The following is a 26,326-nucleotide window of genomic DNA, read 5'->3' on the forward strand; positions in this document are numbered from 1 at the left end:
AAGGCCTCGGTTTAAAATATGGATTTTTTTTTTTTTAATAAAAAATGACTAAAGCTAGAAAGAAGAGTTGGTGTTTCTTTTTAAGGAAGCAATATCATCAGCCCTAACTCCTCACTGAAAGATAACTCCTCACATGGAGTACTACAATATTCAGAGAGAACACAAGTAGAGCTGTCTCTATCTCCCTTGGAAAAAAAAATACCAGCAACATTTGTATGCAAACCATGGACTGTACTGGCCATCAATGTTTAAGCGAAGTCTCCACTGAAACCAAAAAATTCTTCATAATATTAATGATATGGTCCACAGTCTTTTTGTTAGGAGTTCACTGGCTCCTACTTATTCTCGTTCTGAAATCATCAATCCTCCGTGATCTCAATTTATTCTTGTACAAATTATAACTTTAAAGTAGCAAATTAGGTTTAAGAACAAAGATTGCACTAAAATTTCTGTCATTAAAATAAGGCAAGGGGAAAAACAAATAAAGTGATTCACATGGAGAATCATTTCCAAGTTGAAAGTTTCTCCACAATGCATCGATTGCTCAATTTTGCACACTTTCAAAAACACCAGCTCTGATCAAAACCAGAGTAAGGCAACCCAGGAACCTAGGCACACACCATGACATCTGCTATTACAACCCCATGCCCGTGCCATGGTCCCATCCATACCACTTGGAGGAGTGATGGCTGGAGTCCCCTCTCTCCCCTGCCAGAGAAGCAGGGATGGCACCAAAGCCCACAATACTTACCCCCCGCAGCCAGCATGTATCTACTTGGATAGGTGGGTGGAGCTATCTCCACTCTGTTTCTCCTACTGCATATACAGTCTTCTGCTGGGGTGTTGTCGTCACAGCCTTCCAGATCAATGGGTCTCGGAGTCAATGCCCCATTGAGATTAATAAGACAATTCATACCTCTCAGAGGTATTGCTTCAGGCTATCTGCACATTCAGGCAGACATTGCTGCATCACTTATTCTTGATTCATGTTTTCAAGCTTTTTATTGAACCACAAGGGCTAAAAACGTGGTGGTGTTTTTTTCAATGAAACCCATGACTCTTAGATCCTGATGTAAAACTCACATGACTCTGGGAATTGGGACTCTAAACATAGAACTATGAAGCGAAATCCTGCCTCACTGACACCAAGGGGAGTTTCACCATTGATTTCAATGGGGCCAGGATCCATTAATCCAGCCCTGGTCCTGATCTTGCAAGTCACTGCATGTGGGTGGACTACTGGGTCCACATCAACTTACTTGCAAGACAGAAGCCCATAACTGCATGTGTGAAGGGTGCAGCACCAGCCTCGTTACTTTCTGTCAAAACTTAACGTTGCTTATACATAGATTTTATATTTAATTCTTGTTCGTTTGGACAATGCCTTCACTATTTAGTGTGTCTGAATGGTTGGCATTTCATTTTACCACCATGAAATACCAACATATCTTACCTGTTGCAGTTCTGACCTCTGTCCCAATGTATAGCATAAAGAGCACAAAAGAGCAATGTTTAATTTTTAGACTATTGAAGGGTTTTAGAGGTGAACATGCAGGTTTATGGTTATGATTGTTTATGCTGTAGACTTCTATAGCATCCAACAATTATGTGGCTGGTGACAGTGATTTAGATGGTTATGTGATGGAATCGTGCAGAGGCAAACAGTAAATATACGGAAAGTTTCAATCAGAGGTACAACAAACTTCACCATGGACAATGATGGGCAGCACTGCTAACAAGTTACTGAGGTAATAAGTCCATGCCTGAAATACTCTAGATACCACACATACAAAAGCACTTGCAATTTAGTGAGATAGAAAACATTCTTGTAACCCTTATCCCCACAAGCATACCTCATCATGTTTCTCATGTAAGAATAGATTATTAAATATTTCAAGTGTTTGTTGCTCACTGACCACATTCAGGATTGAGTCCCCGTGTGTTAGTCACTGCACATATGCAAGTCTTAGATATAGTCCATGTCCCGTAGAGCCTATAGTCCAGTATCCCCATTCTGCAAGCATTTATGCATGTTGAGTAATATTTTCCACATGGGTAGTCACTGAACTTACATATGTAAGTATGTTTGCGGGATCACGGCCTAATAATCTAAGTTTAAAACACATTAAGTCCTACTGCATCATATGAAGTTATCCAGAAAAGATTTTTCCTCTAGAGAAATACTTTTTTTTTTTTTAAAGGGATGCCAGTTAAAATCTACAAATCCTATTTGTAAGGTACCTTTTAGTTATAGTTGTTCAACTCAATACATGCACCTTGTTGTAACAACAGTTAAGGAACATAAACATCAGCAGGGCAAGCTGAGGAAGACCATTATAACCCAAAGGAGAACAGGATTTGTTTGGAGATTACTTTTTGTACTTGTAAGTATGCATACTCCATGCACAAAGCATGCAACCATAGGATTAATTTCACACAGTTAATGTGATAAATCATATACATATAATAATAAATTTATTCCAAGTTTTTAATACTTTAAATACTCTACCATGTAGCAACAGACTTTTACATTTGCTTAAGAAAAAGTTTAAATAAAATATAATTTTATCTAAAATAAATAAGTAGTCCCTATCTAATTTGCATTACAAAATTTTTGAGCCCATCTACTGGCAATGAGATATAATTTATCTTAAATCGGTTCCTAATTGACTTCAGGTAAACTGAAATAAGCTTAATTTAAACCAAAATAAGAGTATCCATACAGCATATCGCACTAATTTTAACTAAATCAGTTTATAAAAGCCTCACACCTTGAATTAAACTGGTGAAATGCTGTGTTTAGGCAAAGCTTTAGATTTAAAATCAATTTGCCAATGTGTCAAAAGTGTCAGATAATGGGAAACAATGTTTTATATATTTGTATACCAAATATTGATGTGCCCCAAAATAATTAGACCACCAAAATGCTTTGGAACATATTAAGTTATTTACTTTGATACTACCAAGTCCATCATTATTCTTACTACACAAAAGCAATTCCTATAACTGATGATGGATACAGACAGTTTTCTGCTTATAACTTTAATTTTGGCAAAGCATAGGATTGCCATTAACTGGAAAGCAGAAGCAGGTTCAGCTATTTTAAAAAGATCCTATCTTTGAGAAGAGTTGTTACTGGACATATATTCATATATTATTTATATACAAGATGTAATTCTGAACGGTAGTTAACAAGTTGGGATAAATTCTGACCCCACTGAAATCAAAGGGGGGTTGCCACTGACTTTAGTGAGGACAGGGTTTCACCCACTGAATTTATTATTATTTGTATTACCATATGCCTAAGAACTCTAGTCACAGACCAGGACCCCACTATGCTAAGCATTGTATAAACACAGAGGAAATTTGGAATTCTTAAATTGTATGATTGTGATAACTTAATTTGGATCCAATTAGGTTCACGTGGTCTACATTTAAACCGTAACTATACAATAAAAGAAAACAAACAAACACATATCCTATGTTGTCTATTTGGCACTTAGTGAGAATCATAGAGCCAGCCCTCTGTGCTGAGGCAGGACCAACCTAGACCATCCCTGACAAGTACTTGTCCAACCCATTCTTAAAAACATCCAATACTGGGGATTCCACAACCTACTTTGGAAGCCTATTCTAGGGCTTAACTACCCATATACTTAGGTTAGATATTAGACTTCTACCCTAAGTCTCCCATGCTACAGATTAAGCCTATTACCGTGTATACTTGTTCATTAGCCCGTTCATTTATAAGCCAACCCCCCAAAAATGAAGAGGTAAAAATAGTAAAAATTGTATGACCCTTTCAGAAGCCAACCCTACATGTCAGGGGTTGGAAAACTTTGGCATCCAGCCCATCAAGGTAAGCCGCTGGTGGGTCAGGACATTTTGTTTATTTGGAGTGTCTGCAGGCATGGAGCCCCTCAGCTTCCTGTGGCCGCGGTTCACCGTTCCTAGCCAATGGGAGCTGAGGGAAGTGGCGCCACTTCCCACAGCTCCCACTGGCTGGAAACAGCAAACCCGCCGCCCTTCCCGCAGCTCCCATTGGCTGGGAATGGCGAACCGCAGCCACAGGGAGCTGAGGAGCTCCATGCCTGCAGACGCTCCAGGTAAACAAAACAACAATGTATTAGATATTCAATTCAATGATTCCATAGAGCAGGGGTCGGCAACCCTTCAGAAGTGGTGCCCCAAGTCTTCATTTATTCGTGGTAATTTAAGGTTTCACGTGCCAGTAACACATTTTACATTTACAGGGACTGGCAGTTGGGACCCCAGGCCAGCAGCGGGCTGAGCAGGCCTGGCAGCGGGGACACCAGGCTGGCAGAAGCGTGCCACAGTAAATCAGCTCATGTGCCGCCTTTGGCGCATGTGCCATAGATTGCCAACCCCTGCCATAGAGTTTAAAATCATCAAATTTTTATGTAGACCTGTTTATAAGCTGACCCCCGCTCTTTGATGCGTCACTTTTTTACCAAAAATATTCGGCTTAAGAATGCATATATACGGTACTTTTTGTCCTACCTTCAGTGGACATGGAAATCAATCAATCACCCTTTATAACAGCCCTTAATATATTTGAAAACTGTTATAGTTCCCCTCCAACAAGTCGTCTTCGGTACCAATACCTCTCACTTACTATAAACCCAGTAAAACAACTTCACATTTGCTACTCAATTTACTTGATTAGTGGTTTGAAGAAAAAACAAACAAAAAAAACCCACACTAATATCTTTTAGCATACCCAACAGGTAAGCCTCATGCCCTGTGCCATTTAGAAGTAACATACTGGGTGAATTGGTACAGAGGTATGCAACAGCCTCCAAATCCAAATTATAACATACCCCATTGTCTCAAGTATTACGTAATTTTAATTAAACATTTTGTTTTTAAATTGTTGTTCAACTTTGCAATATGAAATGATGGCGAAAGTAACAAACTCACTTGCCAGCGCTTTCTTTCCAGCAGCATGGTAAGCAACAATGTATTTTTTCCCATCTCGGTCCTCTGTTTTCGTCTCTAATCCAGGAAACAAGGATTTCACAGCGTGGTGAATAATAGTTCTTTTTTCTTTAGTGTCTTCAATAACCTATATTTAACAAAGAAAATTGTCTCACAAATACGATCTTTTTTTGGCCTTGTGTACGTATCTTTTTGTTTCTTTGTTTTTAAACACAAAAAATATCATTATTCTGTTCAAAAAACAAGCTTAAGAAAACATGGTCTGACTATGCTTTAAAGGACACATTCTACTTGCTATAATTAATTCATACAGAGATATATACATAACTCCGCTACAAACTCTGAATCTGATATTTCAAAAATAAAAACCACGACATTTTTTAATTCACTAGTTTAATTCTTAGCCAAATTTCACTGCCTGAATGGCGACTATATCCAAACTGTGTGTCTTTAGTGCACATCTGTGTAGAAGCTATACAACTAGATGAAAAGAAAAAAAAATTAATGTAGGAATGCTTATTAATCTCAAACCAAATTTTTGCCCTAATTCAGCTCAGCAGTTATTCATATTTGTGTTATTTAAAAATAGCCACAAAATTCTTCTTCCTCTTGTACCTTTTTTCTTCTTATTGTGGAAGATCAAATTCACTGTCTTCTATTAAATCAGCACAGGCTATCCTTGGAAACATTCTTTCTTCAAAGTGCATGTTTGTTTACAGGGCCAGTGCAACCATTTAGGCGACCTAGGCAGTTGTCTAGGGCACTAGGATTTGGGGGGTGCCATTTTCTTCGGCAGTGACCACGGGGGCCGGATCTTCAGCCGCCCCAGTCACTGCTGGCATTTAGGCGGAGAGAGCTCGGGGAGGGCCGCCTGCAGCAAGGAAGGGAGGGGCAGCACGCAGGGGAACTCCCCGCCCCAGCTCACCTCTGCCCCGCCTCCTCCCCGAGCACACCATGGCAGCTTCACTTCCCCCGCCTCCAAGGCTTGCGGCGCCTAAGGAGAAGTGAAGCGGCGACTGTGTACTCGAGGAGGACGTGGGGTAGGGGTGAGCTGCTTCACTTCTTCCGTCTCCCAGGCTTGCAGCGCCACTCAGCTTAGGTGCCGCAAGCCTGGGAGGCGGGAGAAGTGAAGCAGCGATGGCGTGCTCGGGGTGAAGGCGGAGCAGGGGTGGGCGAGGTGCCTCAGGGTGGAGGGTGGGGAGCTGTGAAAAGGGGGTGCCTCAGGGCGGAGGGCGGGGAGCTGCTGCAAGGGGGCGCCTCAGGGCGGAGGGAGGGAGCGCCTCAGGGCGGGGGCTCGGGATGGGGGAAGCCGCAAGGTGGAAGTTCCGCCTAGGGCGCGAAACATCCTTGCACTGGCCCTGTTTGTATAATCCCTTGTACATAATCATTCTATAAAATACTCATACACTGAAAACTCAAATACTGCATTAGCCCTAATCCTGCAAACTCTTAGACATGTGCTTAATTTTATGTAAGTGAGTAGTATCAGTGAAACCATGGTGAGTGCTCACATGCATAGTTCAGTACACTTACAAGTCTTTGCAGGATCAAGTCCTAAATTTACAAGTTTTCTGCATCACCTATTCTGATGTAAAGCTCAAACTACTTGTATACCTAGCATTTAGTTTCCATGCATACATCCATCTCCTTCCCCAAAAAGGATATGTTAGCCAAGTCCTTTGTATCATTTTACCATTTTACCTCTATGGCAACACTGGTTTCTTTGTTCTTAAAAAGTTGGAGCTCTTCTAAATGCTGTTTGTCTTCATTTGACAAAACTGTAAATATTTCTTCAGAAGGCTCCTAATATACAGAAAATAACAGTAACTCACACAACACAGTCAGAACAAGTTTTCATCAGTGACTTAATTTAAAAAAAAAAAACAAAACATCTAGCCATTTCTGAAAGCTACTCAGAATTTACCTCATCATCCACTGGAACAGAAAAGTCATCTAAATGGCTTATGTGCCCATCTTTTCCTATTTCATGAACGACAAAGTCTGAGTATCTAACAGAAAGAAACACAAAAGGTTCAAAAACACAGACAGGGAAGACTACAGGCTTCTGTGAACAGAATGCTATTTTCCAATAGACTTTACTCAGTTTCTAGATTAAAATTTCAGCCATTATCTACAAAAAAAGCTTTCTTCCCTCCCCCAGAAAATTATCCAAAAAACATACTACATACTTTCCAGAATCATCTTCAATAATCTCTTGAAAACTCAATATGAACATGATACCTATTTTTCCCCTCCATAGTAGAAGCACAAATATTGGTTTGTTATTGCAGAGTTATTCATGAATATTAAAGCCACTAGCATTTAAAAAGAATCATAGAAATGTAGGACTGGAAGGGACCTCAATAGAACACATAGTCCAGTCCCCTACATTGAGAAAGGACGAAGTACAGTAACTCCTCACTTCACATTGTAGTTATGTTCCTGAAAAATGCTACTTTAAGCGAAACCATGTTAAGCGAATCCAATTTCCCCATTAGAATTAATGTAAATGAGGGGATTAGGTTCCAGGGAAATTTTTTCCACCAAACAAAAGACTATATACAGTACAAGTTTTAAACAAACAATTTAATACTGTACACAGCAATGATGATTGTGAAGTTTGGTTTAGGTGGTGAAGTCAGAGGGTGGAATACTGGGATATATGGACCTTTGGTCTGACTCAATATGACCGTTACATTCTTACTGCTAAATGATGAATTAGCACTCAGCTGAGCCCTCAAGGGTTAACACATGGTTGTTAATGTAGCCTCATACTCTACAAGGCATAAATGGAGGAAGGGGAGACAGTATGGCAACCAGAGAGACATACCCCATGTGAGAGAGCAAGATGCACACTGCCCCTTTAAGTGCGCTGACCGCACTTTAAATACACTGCCTTTTTAAGCAGATCAGCAAGCTGACAGCAGCTGCTGAGAGCAAACTCCCTCTGTCCTGAGCCCTGTTGTGTCCATCCCCCACCCCGCCTCTATAGAGATGGGGACAGAGGGGGCAGAAGCAGGATGGAGAGGGACACCCTGACATTAGCCCCTCTCACTGCCTCCCTGCACAGCAAGCAGGAGGCTCCCAGGAGCAGCTCCAAGGCAGAGGGCAGGAGAAGCACATGGCAGTGGTGGGAGGGACAGCTGAACTGCCGTAATTAATAGCCTGCTGGGTGGCTGCAGCACAGGAAATTTAGGGGAACAGGGAGCTGCCAGGGGAGCTGCCAGCCTACCCTGGTTCCAAGACCCCACCAGCTAGCTCCAATGGGCTGCTCTTTCTAGCAGGCAGCTGCCAAACAATGTTTTAAGGGAGCACTGCACAACTTTAAATGAGCGTGTTCTCTAATTGATCAGCAACGTAACAATGAAACAACATTAACCGGGATGACTTTAAGTGAGGAGTTACTGCATTATCGAGACCATCCCTGACAGGTGTTTGTCTAACTTGTTCTTAAACACCTCCAATGACAGGTAATTTGTTCCAGTGTTTAAATTCCCTTACAGTTAGGAAGTTTTTCCTAATGTCGAACCTAAAGCTCCCTTGCTACAATTTAATCCCGTTACTTCTTGTCCTGTCCTTTCATTCAAAAAAGAACTAGATACATGCATGGAGGATAGGTCCATCAATGGCTATTAGCCAGGATGGGCAGGGATGGTGTCCCTAACCTCTCTTTGCCAGAAGCTGGGAATGGAAGAGAGGGGATCGATCACTTGATGATTACCCGTTCTGTTCATTCCCTCTGAAGCAGCTGGCATTGGCCACTGTTGGAAGACAGAATACTGGGATATATGGACCTTTGGTCTGACTCAATATGATCGCTATGTTCTTCTGTTCAGTGGTTAAGGAGAACAATTCAGCACTTTCCTTTTTATAACAACCTTTTACGTACTTGAAGACAGAAATCATGTCCTCCGCTCAAATCTTCAATTCTCCAAACTACACAAACCCAATTTTTTCCATCTTTCCTTATAGGTCATGTTTTCTAGACCTTTAATCATTTTTGTTATTCTCCACTGTACTGTCTCCAATTTGTCCACATTTTTCCCCACACAATACTCCAGGTGAGGCCTTATCTGTGCTGAGCAGAGTGGAAGAATTACTTACTTCTTGCTTACAATACCCTTGCTAATACACCCCAGAATGATGTGGGGGTTTTTTGTTTTGTTTTTTGGCAACAGTATTACACTGTTGACTCAATGTATTTAGTTATTTAGTTTGTGATCCACTGTAACCCCCAGGTCCTTTTCTGCAGTACTCTTTCCTGGAGTATCATTTCCCATTTTGTACTGGTGCAACTGATTATTCCTTCCTAAGTGTAGTACTTAAAATTTATCCTTATTGAATTTCATCCTATTTAATTCAAAACATTTCTCCACTATATCAAGATCATTTTGAATTCTAATTCTGCCCTCCAAAGCACTTGTAACCTCTCCCGGCTTTGTATCATCCGGAAACTTTATAACTGTACTCTCTATCCCATTATACAAATAACTTATAAAGAAATTGAATAGAACCAGACTTAGGACAGATCCCTATGGGATCCCACTTGACATGCCTTTCCAGCTCGATCGTGAACCACCGATAACTACTCTGAGTACGGTTTACCAGTTACTAGCCAGTCACCACCTTATAGTAGGTTCATCTACAAAAATATCAGACAAGAGAAAGAGTATATACAAATTAGAAAAGAAGGGGAATGTAAAAAAAGTGATTTGAAATTAGAGGAATGGTGCAAGTGGACATTAAAAAAAAAAAAAAGAGAGAGTGTGTGTCAATTATTGAGCCTTCCTTTACAGATCACCATTTTAAACTATATCTTGACTTTTATCTGTTTACTCAAGAATTTTTATAATCAGTAACTAGATAATTTGATCTCTATCTGTCATTCACACACAGAAGCAAGCAGCCTCTCCCTACTTCCCAACAATGGTAAGAGCAGATCACTGTTGTGAATCTTCATGCTCCTGAGGCCTCCTTATTTAATCAAAGATACTATAACATTTATTAGTGTAAATAAGTAGCTAACTAGGCTCCTCACGTAGATGAACAATGTACATTATATAATGTATTCTTTTGAATCGGTTGATTGCTTGCTAAGTTGCAGAGCTCAGAAATTTACTCTCTCACCCCTAGTTGTTAATAAGAATTTCAAAGATTCTCCTGTACTGTTATTTCATGAATTAGTACATTAACTCTGTCACTTCAACCAACATTCTTCAGTGCTAGCAGTATATTATAGCTCAACTCATCCTTTTCCCAAGGAAAATGAGTCAGATTTCTGTCCACAGCTCTGCAGGTGGAAATACAGAAAACTCCACTGAAGTAAGAGTTCCTCTGGTTATTCACTACAGTAGCAAAGCAGATTCTGATCCAGTCTTTTAAAAAAGAAAAAGAAAAAGAGAGAGACAGTGAATTGGTGCCAATAAAGGGAACATAAAGGACTTTCTTTCTACATTAGTAAAGCCAGGATAAGTTGTATTTTCTAAAATAAGAGTTTTAGAACAGCTGAGAGAAAAAGCTGTCAACTGATCCTGAAATGCTGAAAGTAAGATGGGAAAATGAGGCTTCACTGTGAGATGTTTCTATTGCATTACATCCAAATCCACACATGCATGCATCACACCTCTATAAAGTCACGTCAGTTTGGCAAAATACCTTCTTTATTATTTTCCCATAGACACTATGGTGAAGGACACATTACAAATGCCTCAGTTAGATATGTTTATAAAAGTCACAAGAGTCAAAATGGGGGGTGGGAAGACCATAATGAGACTGCAAACATCTCTGTCAAGACAATATCAAGGTTATGTTTTGCCAACTAAGTTTAAAAGTAGAGATGTGATGAATCCACATTTTTTAATTTGAACAAAACTATCAAACACTTCTCACTGGTATTCACCAAAAACTGAATGCAAGTAAGTGAGGCTGTCGTTATCTTGCCAGATCACTCAAAAGAAACATCTTTCATATGGATAAGCAATAGCCACCAATAAATAGGGATAACAGAGTGTCTGTCTTTTTTTTTTTTTTTTTAAATTATGTTGTATCTGCAGTTTCAGAGAAAAAGTGCATAACAATGTCTATTTATGGTAAAACTACAAACAGACGGGATGACTTTAATTTGAAACTGATTAGGCAAAAATATGCTTAAGTGATTTGCTGAATTTGTGCAATAATTTGTGCACTGTTTCTTCAGAAAGGTTTTGAATTTATATTTTGAGATTTCTGGTGAAAGTATTTATTTTAAGTAAGCGTTAAGAATGCTGTGCTGTAATGAAATAAGAATGAGTTTATTATGTAGGCAATGTAAGATTTCTGATATCCTCAATTATTTTCAAGTTCTTTAGTTTTGTACATTATGTTATGACTGGCAAGATTTATAAATTTTAGCACCAAAAGAGACTATCAGATTATCATATAGCAACTTTAACTTGTTTTTTCAAAAGTTTTTTGACTTTGGGATCATAAATATTTTGTCACGTCTTTTACATAGGTTAGCAGTACTTTTAGTGTGTATAGTACGAATTGTAACTAGATTGTATGTTTTGTACAGTTGGCTGAAAGTAAGTTAAATTGCAAATTAATATAAGATTATCTTCCTATCATTTAGAGTACCTTTCCTCAGTTTTAGACAGCAGAACACAAAAACTTTAGAAAGGCACCAACCATGTACAAATTGAAGCTTTCTCAGAGCCCTAGTTTTAAGAAAAGAAAGCAGTGAAGCACACCTGCAGATAATCCTACTGTATTTTGATATGTGTTGGTGTTATACCAGAGATGATGGTATCTGACTCCTCGGCTAAACAGAGAAGGAAAATGGGGAATAATTGCTAATACAAGGAATTAAAGTACAGAGGATTGCAAGATGAAAAGTTACCTCTCTTTTAAGATTCCAGAAAACCCTTTGTGAGAGCTAACAAACTTTGTAATGCCAACATCAAGTTCTATTAGTCCATGCTTCATCATGTCTGCAAAGCTCTCTGGGTCCCCTTCTTCATCACTTTCCTCAAGTTCATTATCTTCCTCCTCACCTTCTTCATTCAGGATATCATCTTTCTTGTCCTCAAGCAAAGGTTTCCCAGGTTGTTCAGTTACAATGTCAATGCTTTGCTCAGAATTGCTTCCTGTCTTAGAAGACTCTTCTGAGATCTTTTGCCTTTTAATTTCATCCACATTAGCCACATCATCCTCAGAATGAGGTCGTTTCAAGGATGTCATTTCTACAGCTTCCATATTGAAAGGCAGAGTGGTACAAAGTCCTGGAGGGAAAAAGGACCATTTAGAATGGTGTATTTCCAAATCTTTTTGCTTTTTTAAAAAATTATATTTTTAAACATACAACACACACAAACCAAACAAAAACCAGCAAATTCTGCATCAAATAATACCTAGGCAACCCCAGATTCAATGGATTTGCACAGGTGTAAATTAAACGACATGAAAAGATACAGCTACCAAGAAGATACACTTGGTAAACTCAGTAGTCTCAGAAGAGGAACAATGCAGGGAAGGGGGAGTAAAAGGATTAGGATTAGAGATCCTGACTGAGAAAGACAGAAAAAGTGTTCCTGACAAACAATACATTGTGTCAGGCTCAGGCCTGGTCTATACTTGAAAGTTTTGCTGCATAGCTACGTTGATACAGAGGGTCAGGGGGAGGGGGGGAATCACACCCCTAACCAACATGTTGTTCCGGCAAAAGCCAGGGCTGGCCTTACCATGAGGCGAACTGAGGCAGCCGCCTCAGGTGCCAGACTGTGGGGGGTGGAGGGGGGCACCACTAGGACCCAAAGTGTAGAAAATTGTGTCTGCTGCTGGTGCAATATGTATTCTCTCTGCTCTAGATGCACGGAGATAGTGGAGTGCTGTGCTGGAGGAGGGAGGGCACAAGAGACACTACAGGCAGGCAGGAGAAAAGGTGAGAGGGAATAACAGAAAGCAGCAGGAGCTGCAGAGAGAGAGAGGAGGAGGAGCCTCTTATGTACCTCCCTAGCACTCCCAGGAGCCTAGACTGATTAACACCAGCTTCTCAGGGAGCTTCCTGTTTCCTGCTGCTTCCCTGAACCCACTTGTGGAGAACAGGCAGTCAGCTGAAGTAGCAGGAGCCAGTTAGGCCCTTAGGATGCTAATATCTTCCCTCACTCAGGCCCTGCTACCAGCCTGCTTATTTGTCACCTTCAACTGAGTGTTGAGAGGCACTATAGCTGGCACAGAACAGCAGTCATGAGTGAAAGAAGAAAACTCCCCTCTGGGGCAGCATTCAGAAAAAGCAAGCAAGCAAAGGAAGCTTTTCTATCTAAGCAGGAAGGAGCTCTCCTGAGATACATAGACACAAATGTTCACGGTGGGCCTTCCGGCCCCAGCGAGGATGTGAATGGTGAGGAAATGCTTGATCTTCCAGTTAGCCAGAGTGCAGGTGACCTGGCAGCTACTGCTGCATCCATATCTCCATCTCAAATGGATGTAACCATGCACATTCCTGAAGAAAAGTGTAGATCAGAGAAGAGTGTGGTGGAGGTGCAAGAAACAGCTGCTGCTGAGTTTACTTCCTTAAGTCTAGATGATCCAGGACTGTGGACCCACTTGAGCAGTAGCCTGAGGGACTTCCTTGTATGGCATGGGCCACAGCAAGTGAAAAACTTCATGTTCCCCAAAGACAATGAAAAAAGAAGTTTCCATCCAACACATTACTGGCGTGAAATCCCCAATGGTGACAAAGTGGAGGGACCATGGCTTATGTATTATAAAATGCAGAATGCTGCATACTGTTTTTGTTGCAAACTCTTCCGGTCTAATGTTCCAGCCACATTGGGTTCTACAGGAACAAAGGACTGGAAAAATCTGGCTATAAATCTGGCATGTCATAAGAAGGCAGCAAATCATCAGAGAGTATTTGATAGGTGGAAAGAGCTTCAGATGAGAATAAGGTTAAAGGCCACCATAGATGATCAGCATCAAGAGAAGATTGCATCAGAGTCTCTTTACTGGCAAAATGTTCTGAAAAGGCTCATTGCCATTGTGAGAATCCTTCCTACCCAAAACCTAGCACTGCATGGCACTTCAGATCAGCTGTATGTGCCAAACAATGGAAAATTCCTTAAAATTGTGGAGCTGATGGCTGAGTTTGATGCTGTACTCCAGGAGCATCTAAGAAGAGTCTCCACCTAAGGAATGTACACACAGCACTACCTTGGAAAAACAATCCAAAATGAGATCAGACAGTTACTGGCAACAAAAGTCAGCAAGATATTATTCTGTTATTCTGGCCTGCACACCTGACATCAGCCATATGGAACCAATTACTTTAATGGTACGTTTTGTAACAACAACAGAACCTAGTGAAAATGTCCTTGCAATGGTGACTGTCACAGAGCATTTTCTAGACTTTATTGACACTGATGATACTACAGGAGCTGGTATGACAAATGTGCTTCTTAAAAAGCTGGAAGATACGGGAATTGCGATAGCTGACATGAGAGGTCAGGGCTACGATAATGGTGCCAACATGAGAGGAAAAAACAGAGGAGTGCAGAAATGGATCCGAGAGTTAAACCCTCGAGCTTTTTTTGTCCCAGGCAGTTCTCATTCATTGAACTTGGTGGTCAGTGATGCAGCATCAGCCTCTAGTGAGGCTGCTGAATTTTTTAATGTAATTCAAAGCATCTATGTATTTTTCTCTGCATCAACTCATCGATGGCAAATTTTGAAGCAACATCTGGGAACATGCTCTCTGATACTGAAACCACTGAGTGCCACACGATGGGAAAGTCGAGAGGAGGCGATAAAACCTATCAAACACCAAATTGGGAAGACAGATGATGCCATAGTTGCCATTATTCGGGATAATGCTATGACAGGAACTGTTCGTGGGAGAACAGTGGCAGAGGGAAATGGAATCACCAGAAACATACATAACTTCACATTTCTGTGTGGCTTAGTGTTGTGGCATGACATACTGTTTGAAATAAATGTTGTAAGCGAGAGACTTCAAGGCGTTGACCTTGATATATCTGGAGCAATGGAACAACTGGAGAAAGCAAAGTCACACCTATAGTCTTACCAGTCAGATGAGAGATTTCAAAATGTTCTGAAGAGTGCACAGAAGTTGGCAGAGGAACTTTACACTACAGCTATTTTCCCATCTATTCAAGAATACAAGAGTCACCAAAGAAGACGACATTTTGATTATGAGGCACGGGATAATCCCGTAAGAGACCCCAAACAACAATTCAAAGTTGAATTCTTTAACCAGGTGCTAGATTGTGCAATACAGTCAACTGAAGAACGTTTCATGCAGCTCAAGGAACACAGCAGTATATTTGGGATGTTGTACGATAGTCCAAAACTCCTCACTATACCTGAAGAAGACCTACACTAGCAATGCAGGGCACTAGAGACAGTGTTGACACATGATGAAATGCCCGATATTGATGCGAGTGATTTAGGTGATGAACTGAAAGCCCTTTCAAGATACATTTCAGCAGGATCAACTCCAAAGGCTGTTCTGGAATATATGTGCACAAATAAGATGACTACCCTCTTTACAAATGCTTTTGTTGCTCTGCGCATACTTGTAACACTTCCTGTAAGAGTTGCCACTGGAGAAGGCAGCTTCTCCAAGCTGAAGTTAATAAAAACACATCTAAGCTCCACGATGACACAGGAGAGACTGGTCCATCTTGCAACCATCTCAGTAGAGCATGAGCTAGCCCAGACTGTGGACCTTCAGGAAGCAGTACAAATCTTTGCAACCAAGAAGGCATGGAAAGCACCACTTTGATTATTCACACAGCTAAAAATGCCAGTGTTTACTATGCAGACAAGAAAAGTTAACTTTCAAATGCCTGACAGCAAATGTAAGTGTTACTTAAAATTTTTGAACAAGGCATTTTAAGTTGTTAGTTCTCCTTTATTGGGTTAGATAGCAGAGCAGTACCATGAGAGGAGCAGAACAGGAAGAAGGCAGAACTGAGACCTTTCAAAGTTTTGGCCCAAGCGACGGGGTATGGGGGCATCATTTGAGGTCCCCGCCCCAGGTGCGAAAATGTTGTGGGCTGGCCCTGGCAAAAGTCCTGGCATAGATGCAGTTATACTGGCAAAAAAGTCCTTTTGCCAGGATAGATCATTTCATTTAGAGAACTAGTATAGGATATACCAGCAAAAGAACTAATTTGCTGGTTTAAAATGCATCTCCAGTAAGGGGGCTTTCCTCTGTCGCTATCTTGGTATATTTCTACTGGCAGACATTTTCTAGCATTGACAGGGTCTTGCACAGGAAAGGACAACTTCCAGAAAAGACTTTGGGGTTATATAAGGAAATCAGAGTGAAAGGAACAGGGAAGATACACTGTACTCCACCAAGGGGAGAAAAAGTTTTATGTTTGTCTTTATGAAAGACAGGGGAAGGAAGGTGGTCACATTTTTAGGGAGCATCAGTTTTTCGAAGTTTTCCAAAATGGGTACTCCTGGAATCTCTCCCAGCTGGCACTGGAGAAGAATGATGCAACACCTCCAGCAAATCTGGCCTCTTCTCTTGCCAGCTCTCCTTTCTTCATTTTTTTCAATTGCTATGATAGTGCCAGTGCTCAACTATCATACAGCTGTCCACATGAGCTTTGCTGCTGTCAATTGGGGGCCTAAGAAGCTTCTAATCCATATCTCACTACAGCTAAATCTGACCACTTTGTATTATTTCCCCTTCCAAAAAGGATGCACACAGGATGACATAATAATTCAGACACAATGATTCAGTGTGCTGCTCCCTCCTCCTGCCCCCCGCCCCCAGTCTGTATATTATTTCATCTCTTCTGATCCCAGAAAGAGCTCCTATTCTTCTTCCTTAACTCACACAGTTCTGAACAATGAGTCTCCAGGGGTGAGGTAAAGGAAACTCTGAGTGGGGAGGGAGTGAGCAGGGAGTGAATGAAATAAACCCTGGAGGGCTGTGTCTACTCACTCTTATAGAACTGAGTGCTTGATTCTCTTCACTGACTGCTTCAGTGTCCACTTGTGGGCCAGCAGGAACAGAACTTTGGGAGCTGGAGAAGAAAGGGATAACTATTTGAAATTATAATAAAAACTTATTATAACACCTAGGATGTTAAATGGGTCAAAAGTTCTCCACAGATCCCAAGATCTATGGTATTGCCCCAAAGTACTTGGGAAACCCCCACAGATCTGGAATAGTATGCTCCTTACTCATTCCAGAGGAATGGGAGTATGGGCGGGAAAAATCACATACCCCCACTGATTCTATAAAAACTCCACAAATTGAAATACACAGATATTCCTAGCCTTTCTGTGCAATTTTCCCCATGGAACCAATGAGCTGAGCCTGAACTTGTGGCTCAGTGTTTATGATGCCTATAAAAGCTCTTCCCACACTCCTGAATGTAAATTATCACCATAAATAGAACACAAATAGAGGTAAATAAGGCACTTTACAAAGGACTTCCTAGTTCTGTGCATCATAGTATAGAAAGGATATTGTGTAACTGGATAACAGTTAAGATTAAAAAAGAGCACTGATGCTTAGATATACAAAGAAGCTGAAAAAATAATTTTGTATTACTAATAAGACAAAAAACAAAACACACACTCATAACTGGGATGCCTACAGAAGTTGGACGCTATGAAACTGTAAGAGAACCACCACAGAAACTAAGAAACAGCCAGACAGAAGTTAAGAAAAAGGCACAGAAAACATAAAAGACACACCATGCAGAATAAATAATAGCGAGTTAGGTGGACACACTAATGTGGACCTTTATTAACCTCAGTGCTAGCCTATAATAAATTAATTTGCTCAAGTATCACAGAATCTGCAACAGATAACTAAATGCAAGGTTAGCTCAGAGTTTTTGATTGATTATATAGTTATTATTTCTTTTAAGGGATTTGTATGTGAGATTAGTGCTTGTGAAAGGTGCCAGATGAATAGCCCTGGAGATCAAGATCCCCATAACTGTACACAGAACAGATACAATACCTGGTTCCCTAGATCACCCCAGCAATATACACACAGATTTTTGAAGAGAAACAAAAATCACTTGTTGCCAGTAAATAGTTCAGTCAGGTCACAGACCAATCTTCTAGACACTTCCTCAAACATTAGATAACATCTCCCATTTGAAAATTTTAAAAATCTGTAATTTAAGGAATACTAACATTACAGGTTAGATACATCTTGTCACCTATTGAATTGTCAGCTGTCCTGAAACTGACCATAACTAGCCATGCATAATACAAGTACTCTCAGAAATTTAAACAGAACAATCACTTTTCCAGCCACTACTTGTTTCTCCCTAATTAGATTTCAAAAAAATTTTTAGCTGCAAATGTAAATGTAGCTGTAAAAATAAATAACCAAAAGGATTGTATTAAGGTACAAATAAATCAGAGAGAAAGCTGCTTCACAAACATTTAAAATAATCAACTCAAATGAAGAACTAATAAATAAAAGAATGAACAGCAAAAGTGAAACAAGAAAGGGATTGTTTATTATTATTGTTATAAAACTATAAATAATAACAAATAATCACAAAGGAATAAAGACCACTAAAGGAAAGAGTGGAAGAAAGCAAACAAAATAGAGTTACCAAACCATGTATTTCTTCATACCTTTCAATGGATAACATCAACTTCAATCCAGCCCAAAATTTAAACTTTATAAAAAGCTTTTATAAAATCATAACCAATAGAAGTGACTCTACTTTTTAAAAATTCTCATTAAAACTATTTAAAATAAAGTTTTCTTTAACATCGAAATGCTAATATCTGGGCTACAAACCAAAATTACACCCATTTAATAAACTGGTTTCTAAATTTATGTAGTTAAATTGGTGTGAACTCCTTGTATAGGTACGCTTAAATAGGTTTAAGAGAGGCTGATATTGATTTAGCTTTAGTTGATTACCACAGAAAAGCAGCTCCCTTTACATGGCAGGGCATTTGCTAGTATCTGTAAGAGATAAGAGCATGTCTGTTAACTCAGATTTCCCCTTCCTGAGGTGTGGAGAGGGGAAGTGCTCACCACTTACAATGCACTGAAACCTTGCAGGGCTACAATCCACTGGGAAGCCTGCCAAAGGATGTCGACCTGTTAGTCTGTTAAGTATCTGTTAGGTGTTTCCTACACTCTAAAACACATATACCCTCGACCCCCTAGAGATTAGACAGTTATCATAGATTGCCTAGTCTAAGAACAGGGGACAAACAAATACCAATTGGAAAATGCTGTCCACCATATGAGAAAATATTTGAAAAATGAATTACTTGAGAGACTAGACGGCTCAAAACTGATTAAGAGAGAGACAGTCTTTCACTTGTATAGGTCACTAGTGAGAAAAGGTTGTTACTAATTGACAGCTGTTTGATTGTCTTAGTCCAGGTACCAGTGGATGTGATGTCCACATCACAGAGCCTGCACCCTTGCTGGCAATTTCAGTAGAGGCCACGGTTTTATGGAGACCGAACTATCCCTTCATCATTAAAACAATGGAGCTTCTTTATTCCTTGCCAGTGAGTAAACTTACGCTGCTGTGCTTGCACGCTATATGTTCTGTAGATACACAGAGAACTTCAATCAGGCACTTTGCAGTTTAAAGAGATAAAATGAATAATGTTAACATTCATATGTAAATCACAAAGCAGGCTCTCCGCAAATGAAGCAGGAAATTAGATCAGACAGTAAATGGTATCATGGTAGAATGATACAGGAGAATCTAGGAAGCAGATGCCTCAGTCAACTGCAGGAAACAGTGTGGAATCCATATAATTTGAACATTATACTTAGCAAGGCTGGCCCAAATATTGCCCAGCTAAGGGAAACAAGCTGCCAGGTGTACAATTGCTACTCCTATATTTTCAGGTGGCCGATGGAGGGGTCAACAGGCACATCTGCCCAGGGGCCCAGGCAATTTAAAAGGGCCATTGCCAGCAGCTCAGCGGAGCTAAGACAGGTTTCCTGCCTGCCTTCACTCTGCACCGCTCCCAGAAGTGGCTGACATCCCAGTGGCCCCTGGGGAGGGGGTCTCCATGCGCTGCCCTCGCATGACTCTGCAGCTCCCAATGGCCGAGAAAAGCGGCCAATAGGAGCTATGTTGGCGATGCCTGCGGGCAGCAGTGAGTGGAGACCCCCGGATCACCCGCCTAGAAGCCGCTGCCAGAGGGGTGTGCCAGTTGCTTTTGGCAGCCACCCAAGATAAGCGCTGCACTGACCCTGACTCCGACTCCCTCCCGCACCTCAGCCCCCTGCCCCAGCCTGGTGAAAGTGAGTGAGGGTGGGGGAGAATGAGCCACAGAGGAAGGGGGATGGAGTGAGCAGGGGATGGGGCCTCAGAGAAGGGGTGAGACAGGAGCATGGTCCCAGGGAAGGGGTGGGGCAGGGCAAGGGTCTCTGGGTTTGCGTGATTAGACAGTTGGCAACCCTTCTGGATGGGCATGTGGAAGCCCTACCCATGCCAGAAGAGAACGCCTAGCAGCTAGCTGGGCACCAGCACTGCCCAAATGTCAGGCAGACTGCATCCGTGTGGGCATGGCTTGTGCATGCATGGGGGCTATTCACTGTTTGGAACTGCTGTTGGTGGGCCTGTATATTTTGTAAAACTGAAGTGAGTTCAGTTGAGTTAATCTTTTCTAAAGAGATGCAAGTGGCTAAAGATCCCAGCATGCAATGCTCCATGCTCTGTAAACCACTTGGATCAAAAATAGAGCCAGGATGATCATTGGGAAGGATCTAAGCCCCTCATTCAGTGAGGAAGGGCAGCAGACAGCTCATTACCTACTGACAGATTTCTGAGGGGGTGGGGGACTCAAGGAAGGGAGAGAGGAAAACAAGGTAAGAAGGGGTGATTCCAGAGGGGATGGGATCTATACTGAGGCCTCTGAGCCCTAGCACTGTATAGGCAATTTATACTAGAGAAGTGGGGTTACAGCAAGGAGCTTAATGAGGATGGAGGGAAGTTTTCTTTGGAGAGGAAGTTACGTTTGGAGCAGGAGAGCTGTTTTCACCTATCCCTGGCCACGGAGGCGCACAGGGCAGGATCTGTCTGTACTCTGTGGGCCATGTCTCCGCACTGAAGGTAAGGTAAGGGCAGCCATGGAGTGCAGTAGAACTCAGTGAGCCAAGATTTTGTCCCCCCCCCGAGCAAACACGCTGCAGTGGCAAAGGGTGAGAGGCGGCGGGGCGGGGGGGTTACTCTATGGGCCCGCCCAACACTGATGAAGAAACCGGGCACATACTCTTCCCCACAGCCCCACGAGGAGTCTGGGAGCCACACGGAGCGTGGCCAGGCAGGAAGCTGCGCGCCTATAGGGGGGAGAGGCTCCTCCTGCTTAGGGCAAACAGTCCTGCAGGACGAGCGTCGCTCTCCGGGCCGGCTCCCACGCGGGCGGCGGGACGGGCAGCCCCGAGGCCGGGCGAGGCGGCGGCGGCGGGGGACGCTTACCCGGAGCTTGACTCTGCCGCTGGCAAGGGAGAGCGAGCGGCAGGAGGCGGCGCCCGGAAGCGGCCAGGAGGAGGCAGCGGCCGCGGGGAGTTAACAACGTGGAGCGGGTCCCCGGCCGGAGCTGGCGCACGTGTCCGCCCTGGGCTCGGCCTCTGCAGCGGGCGGCCTCAGTCAAGGCGCTGCTGCCGTGGCTGGCCTGGGCCGGAGCGCGCGTCTGCGACTGCTGCTCCCGTCCGGAGCCGGGGGAAGGCGCAAGTGGGAGCCAGCCCCCTTCTCAGTGTCATCGGCCCAGCCCCCTGCAGACACCCACGGAGCCCGGCCTCCTGCCCGTCGGGTGCCGCCGCTGCAACGAGCCGGCCGGGCCGGGGTAAACAAGGCGCCGCGGTGCCCAGCCTCCGTTCCTGCTGCAGCCATTTCGAGGTAGCAGAGCAGCTCCCCGGAGGAAGGGGTTTGCTGCGAGTGTTTCCCTGAGACATTCACAGTCTCCTTCTCCCCTTCCTCTAGCTTGTTTAACCTCCCCGCTTCCCTCCCGCGCGTTAGCTCAGGGACAAAAGCAAATAATCCCCAGATGCTCCCACGTGCAGGTTGTTACCCATTCAGGCGGCGCGGGGAGCAGGGAACATCCTGGCGGCCTTGTCAGAGCTGCAGGGGGACTGCGTGTCTGTAAGACTAGTTTCCAGTATTGACTTTTGCCAGTCGGATTCAGTGAAAGCCTTTTCCTGCCTTGGCGCTTTGTGGGAATGGTTTAGTCTGCACAATTTAGCTGTCGCGCAGTGCGGGGAGGGGAGGTTGTTAAACAGCCTGAAAGATTTCGAATGTCTCATTGGCATGAGTGAGAATTTCCAGGTGAACTTTGAACAATTTAACCCCATCAGTGAAGACGTGTGAGCATGTTACAGTGTTGATGGGGCATGGGTGTGGTGATATCTTTTATTGGACCAGCTTGTACTGGTGAGAGAGACAAGCTTTCAAGCTCCTGCACAGCTCTGTTTCAGGTTTGGGAAAGGTACTCAAAGTGTCACTGCTAAATACAAGGTGGAACAGATTGTTTGGCATAAGGTGTTAACACATGTTTCAAGGGACTGTGTAAACTACTTATGCTGAACAATCACTTCCACCTTGTACTTAGCTGTGACATTTTTGAGTACCTTTCCCAGGCCTGAAGAAGAGCTCTGTGTAAGCTTGAAAACTTATCTGTGTCACCAACTGAAGTTGGTTCAATAAAAGATATCACCTCACCCACTTTGTCTCTCTAATATCCTGGGACCAAAAGAGCTAGAACAACACAGCCTACAACAGGGGTTGGCAATCTATGGCATGCGTGCCATTAAAAATCCTGCCCGGCCTGCTCTTCTCCACCCCTACCCGCCCACCCCCTTCCGCAGAGGTAGGGGGCAGGAGCTTGGTCCTGCTGGCTCCTCTGCCTCTTCCTGCAGTGTGCCAGGTTCCTGCCCCTCCATCCCTTCCTCCCCGCCGGCTGATCAGCTCATGGCCCTTGCAAGGGAGAGGGTGTGGGAGGAGAGGAGTCAGCATGCTTGCTGCTCCCGGCAGAGGCAGAGAAGAAGTGGGGGCAGGGCCTTGCAGATGGGGGGGTTGGAATTGGGGCATATCCCCTCCAGCCCCCTGCCATGAGCACCCCACAACCCCTGCCCTGAGCCCTGCCCTCCCCGGCCTCTGTCCTGAGCCCTGTACCCCCCTCACACACACCAAGCCCTCTGCTTGACTCCTTCACCCACCCCCCAGACCTCATCCCTGACTCTGGCACCCCCACACATACCCAGACCCCTCACAGCCCATGCCCTGACACCTGCACCCCCTCACATGCCCCCATCCCTCTGCCCTGACTCTTGCACCCCCCACACCCCATGCACCCCCCACATCCTGACTCTTGCACCCCACACATACCCAACCCCACTCTGAGCACCAAACAGGAGCTCCTGCACCCACCCACCCCCATTCCCACCTGCACCCCTCACACCAAATGGGAGCTGCCCAGGTAAGCGCTCCACACCCAAACCTTCTGCCCCAACCCTGAGCCCCCTCCTTCATTCTAGCTACTGGCCAGACCCTACACCCCAACCCCAGCGTGCTCGTTCACCCCCAGCCCTGTGCTTAGTGCACCCCCACCCTTAGCTCAATGCAGAGAGGAAGAGAATGGGCCAGAACCAGGGAGAAGGTAGGTACCCACTGTATGTGGGCAGGACTGGGACCCCAGACTGGCAGTGGGCTGAGCAGCTCTGGCAGCCGGGATCCTGGCTGGCTGGAGCTGGCGGATGGAGCCCCTGAGAGGCAGCAGGCTGAGCCACTCAGCCCACTGCCGGTCTGGGGTCCTGGTCACCAGCCCCGCACAACCTACTGCCAGTCTGGGGTTCTGGCTGCTGGCCCCTTGCCAGTCAGGGTCCCAGCCGCAGGCCCTGCTCAGCCCGCTGCTGGCCTAGGTAAACAGAACCCCAGACCAGCAGCCGGCTGAGCAAGCTGGCAGTGTAAGATCAACATTTTAATTTAATTTTAAATTAAGCTTCTTAAACATTTTGAAAACCTTGTTTATTTTACAATACAACAATAGTTTAGTTATATAATATATAGACTTATAGAGAGACCTTCTAAAAATATTAAAATGTATTACTGGCACATGAAATCTTAAATTAAAGTGAATAAATGAAGACTCGGCACACCACTTCTGAAAGGTTGCCGACCCCTGGCCTACAGTCTAGCATTTTTGTCTGTGCACCACTGCCCTCTGTAGCCCAGCATATAAAACAGGCACAAACCCTCAGGCTGCCTTTAAAAGGAATAAAAACAGCTGCATTTAGAACAGCAGGACCTGAATTCAGTCCCCACTAGGGGTATGTCTCCAGTACACTGAAAACCTGGGTCTCTGGGACATGAGCTTGTGGATTCAGTGTTTCCAAGCCTGAACTTTAGTGGCCACATTGCACTGTAAGCCTGGGCTTACAATTGCTGGACCTGGGTACATCTAGCAAGCTCCCAGGACAAAGCGTGTGTAGTTTGGGCTCTGAGGCCTGGGGTGGTGGTCTTCAGAGCCCAAATGTCTATACAGCTATTCTTAGTGCTGTAGCATGAGCCCCAGTCTGTAGACCCAGGCTCTGAGACTCTCTGCCACAGCATCCTGCTTTCTATATAGATGTACCTGTAACCAGGGCCATCCCTAGCCATTTTGGTGCCCTATGCAGCCTCCTCCCCCGCTGGGGGTGTGTGGGGCCCCAGGCCTCTGCGGGGGGAGGTTGGCCCCAGGCCTGGGGGGGCCAGGAGCAGGCTTGGGGGGCAGAGGGGAAACAACCCCCCAGCACTCACCGATGGCACGGCTGGGAGCCGGCAGCACAGAGTAGGCTGGGAGGAGATTGCTCCACTTACTGCCGCCGGTGAGTGCAGGGCGCCCTACCCCTGCTGCAGTCCTCAAGGGAGTGGGGGCAGGAGTGGGAAGAGGTGGGGTGGGGGCAGGGCAGGGGCTTTGGGGAAAGGGTGAAGTGGGGGCAGAGCAGGGGCAGAGCAGAGTTGGAGGCCATGGGGAAGAGGCAGAGCAGGGGCTGGAGCAACACACAGCTGTGTACTTTGCATATGGGTAGGGACCGCCGAGCCTGTAGCTGTGCTAATGCATGCTTACTGTTACTACACAGACTTTCTGACTCAGGTCTGCGGCTTGAGCAGCATCCACACTGCAGAACTACAGAGCTTAGTCACAGTGGACTCTGGCACTGGCCCAGGTCCTGAGTGCTTGCTGGCCTGATTTGTGTGTGACTGGAAGAAGGATTTGGGCTCAAACCTGGGTCAAAGCCAAGGCTTAGTGTGCAGCGTAGAGATGCTAGTCAGGGACGAAGCATCCTGATTGGCTGGCTATGGAAACATTTAATGGAGGAGATGAAACTGAGCCAAAGTCTGACTTATGGTAGAATGCACTGCACAGTCCAACTCCCTTGCTAAAGCTTTCTCAGTGTAATCAGTCAAGAAAATAATAAAATAAAGTAGAGCTTTCCAGAACCCAGAAGAAATAATGTCCAGACTCCACTAGTTAGCCCTATACAGCCAGCCAGCAGGCAGATCTAATTTAACTTGTTCAGCACAGAGACACTGTGGTGAGGGCCACAATAGAAATATATGAGAAATGGATGTCAGTCAGTCCTGGATGGCCATGCGTCAGTTATTGTCCACAGTGGCCCTCTGTGAATCATATCAGATGCATCTAACATTGGAAGGAGGATGGATAGCTCAGTGGTTTGAGCATTGGCCTCCTAAACAGGGTTGTGAGTTCAGTTCTTAAGAGGGCCTTCAGGAATCTGGGAAATAAACCATGTTTAAATTAAAGAGATTTGAACATCATTTCAAAAACTTGCATCATGTGGAAGCAAACTATTCTACTTACTTTTAAGTTGTGTTAACTGAAAGTGTGGACAGGACTAAATACATCCTCTTTTCTGGCCTGGGTAAATGTAATCTTGCCCCTGCCCCACTCCATTTCAAACACTGCTGCTAAGATCATCTTCATGGCTTGTCAAGCCAACTACATTACTCCTCTCTTTGCCTTTCTCCACTTGTTCCCCTTTTCACTGCGTCAGAAACAAACTACTGTATTTGTCTTCACTTTTAAGGCCCCTCATAGTATATCTTCACCCTATCATCTTTTATTTGTTATCAAGCCATTGATCTCTGTCTGCACTTTGCCCATGATACCAGCCTTCTATTCTGTGTAGGTTCTTATGTATGTTCATCACAATAGTATCCAAGTACTTCCCAGTAGTGCATTAAGCAACATGACTGATATCTGTCCCGTGTTTGTTCTGTCATCCTCTCCCCATGCACAGAATTGTTTGCAGTGGAATTTTTTGTTATACTTTTTAAAATTTATATATATTTATTTGTTTCATAATATTTATACAGATGGTCTTTATGTATGTTAGAGG

General features: G+C 43.8%; 1 protein-coding gene across 1 annotated transcript in view; it reads right to left on the minus strand.

The window, feature by feature from the left end:
- The window catches only part of PUS7 (pseudouridine synthase 7), a 41,085-nt gene extending 21,528 nt beyond the window's left edge, over window positions 1-19,557 (minus strand). The window contains 7 exon segments of the mRNA XM_030552503.1: window positions 1,454-1,471; window positions 4,942-5,086; window positions 6,661-6,762; window positions 6,884-6,968; window positions 11,837-12,218; window positions 16,916-16,997; window positions 19,494-19,557. Coding sequence (XP_030408363.1) covers window positions 1,454-1,471; window positions 4,942-5,086; window positions 6,661-6,762; window positions 6,884-6,968; window positions 11,837-12,192 — 706 coding nt within the window. The 5' untranslated portion in view covers window positions 12,193-12,218; window positions 16,916-16,997; window positions 19,494-19,557.
- Between the last annotated feature and the right edge of the window lie 6,769 nt (window positions 19,558-26,326).

The sequence above is a fragment of the Gopherus evgoodei genome, chromosome 1 (assembly GCF_007399415.2).
Source record: "Gopherus evgoodei ecotype Sinaloan lineage chromosome 1, rGopEvg1_v1.p, whole genome shotgun sequence".
Classification (NCBI taxonomy): domain Eukaryota; kingdom Metazoa; phylum Chordata; order Testudines; family Testudinidae; genus Gopherus; species Gopherus evgoodei.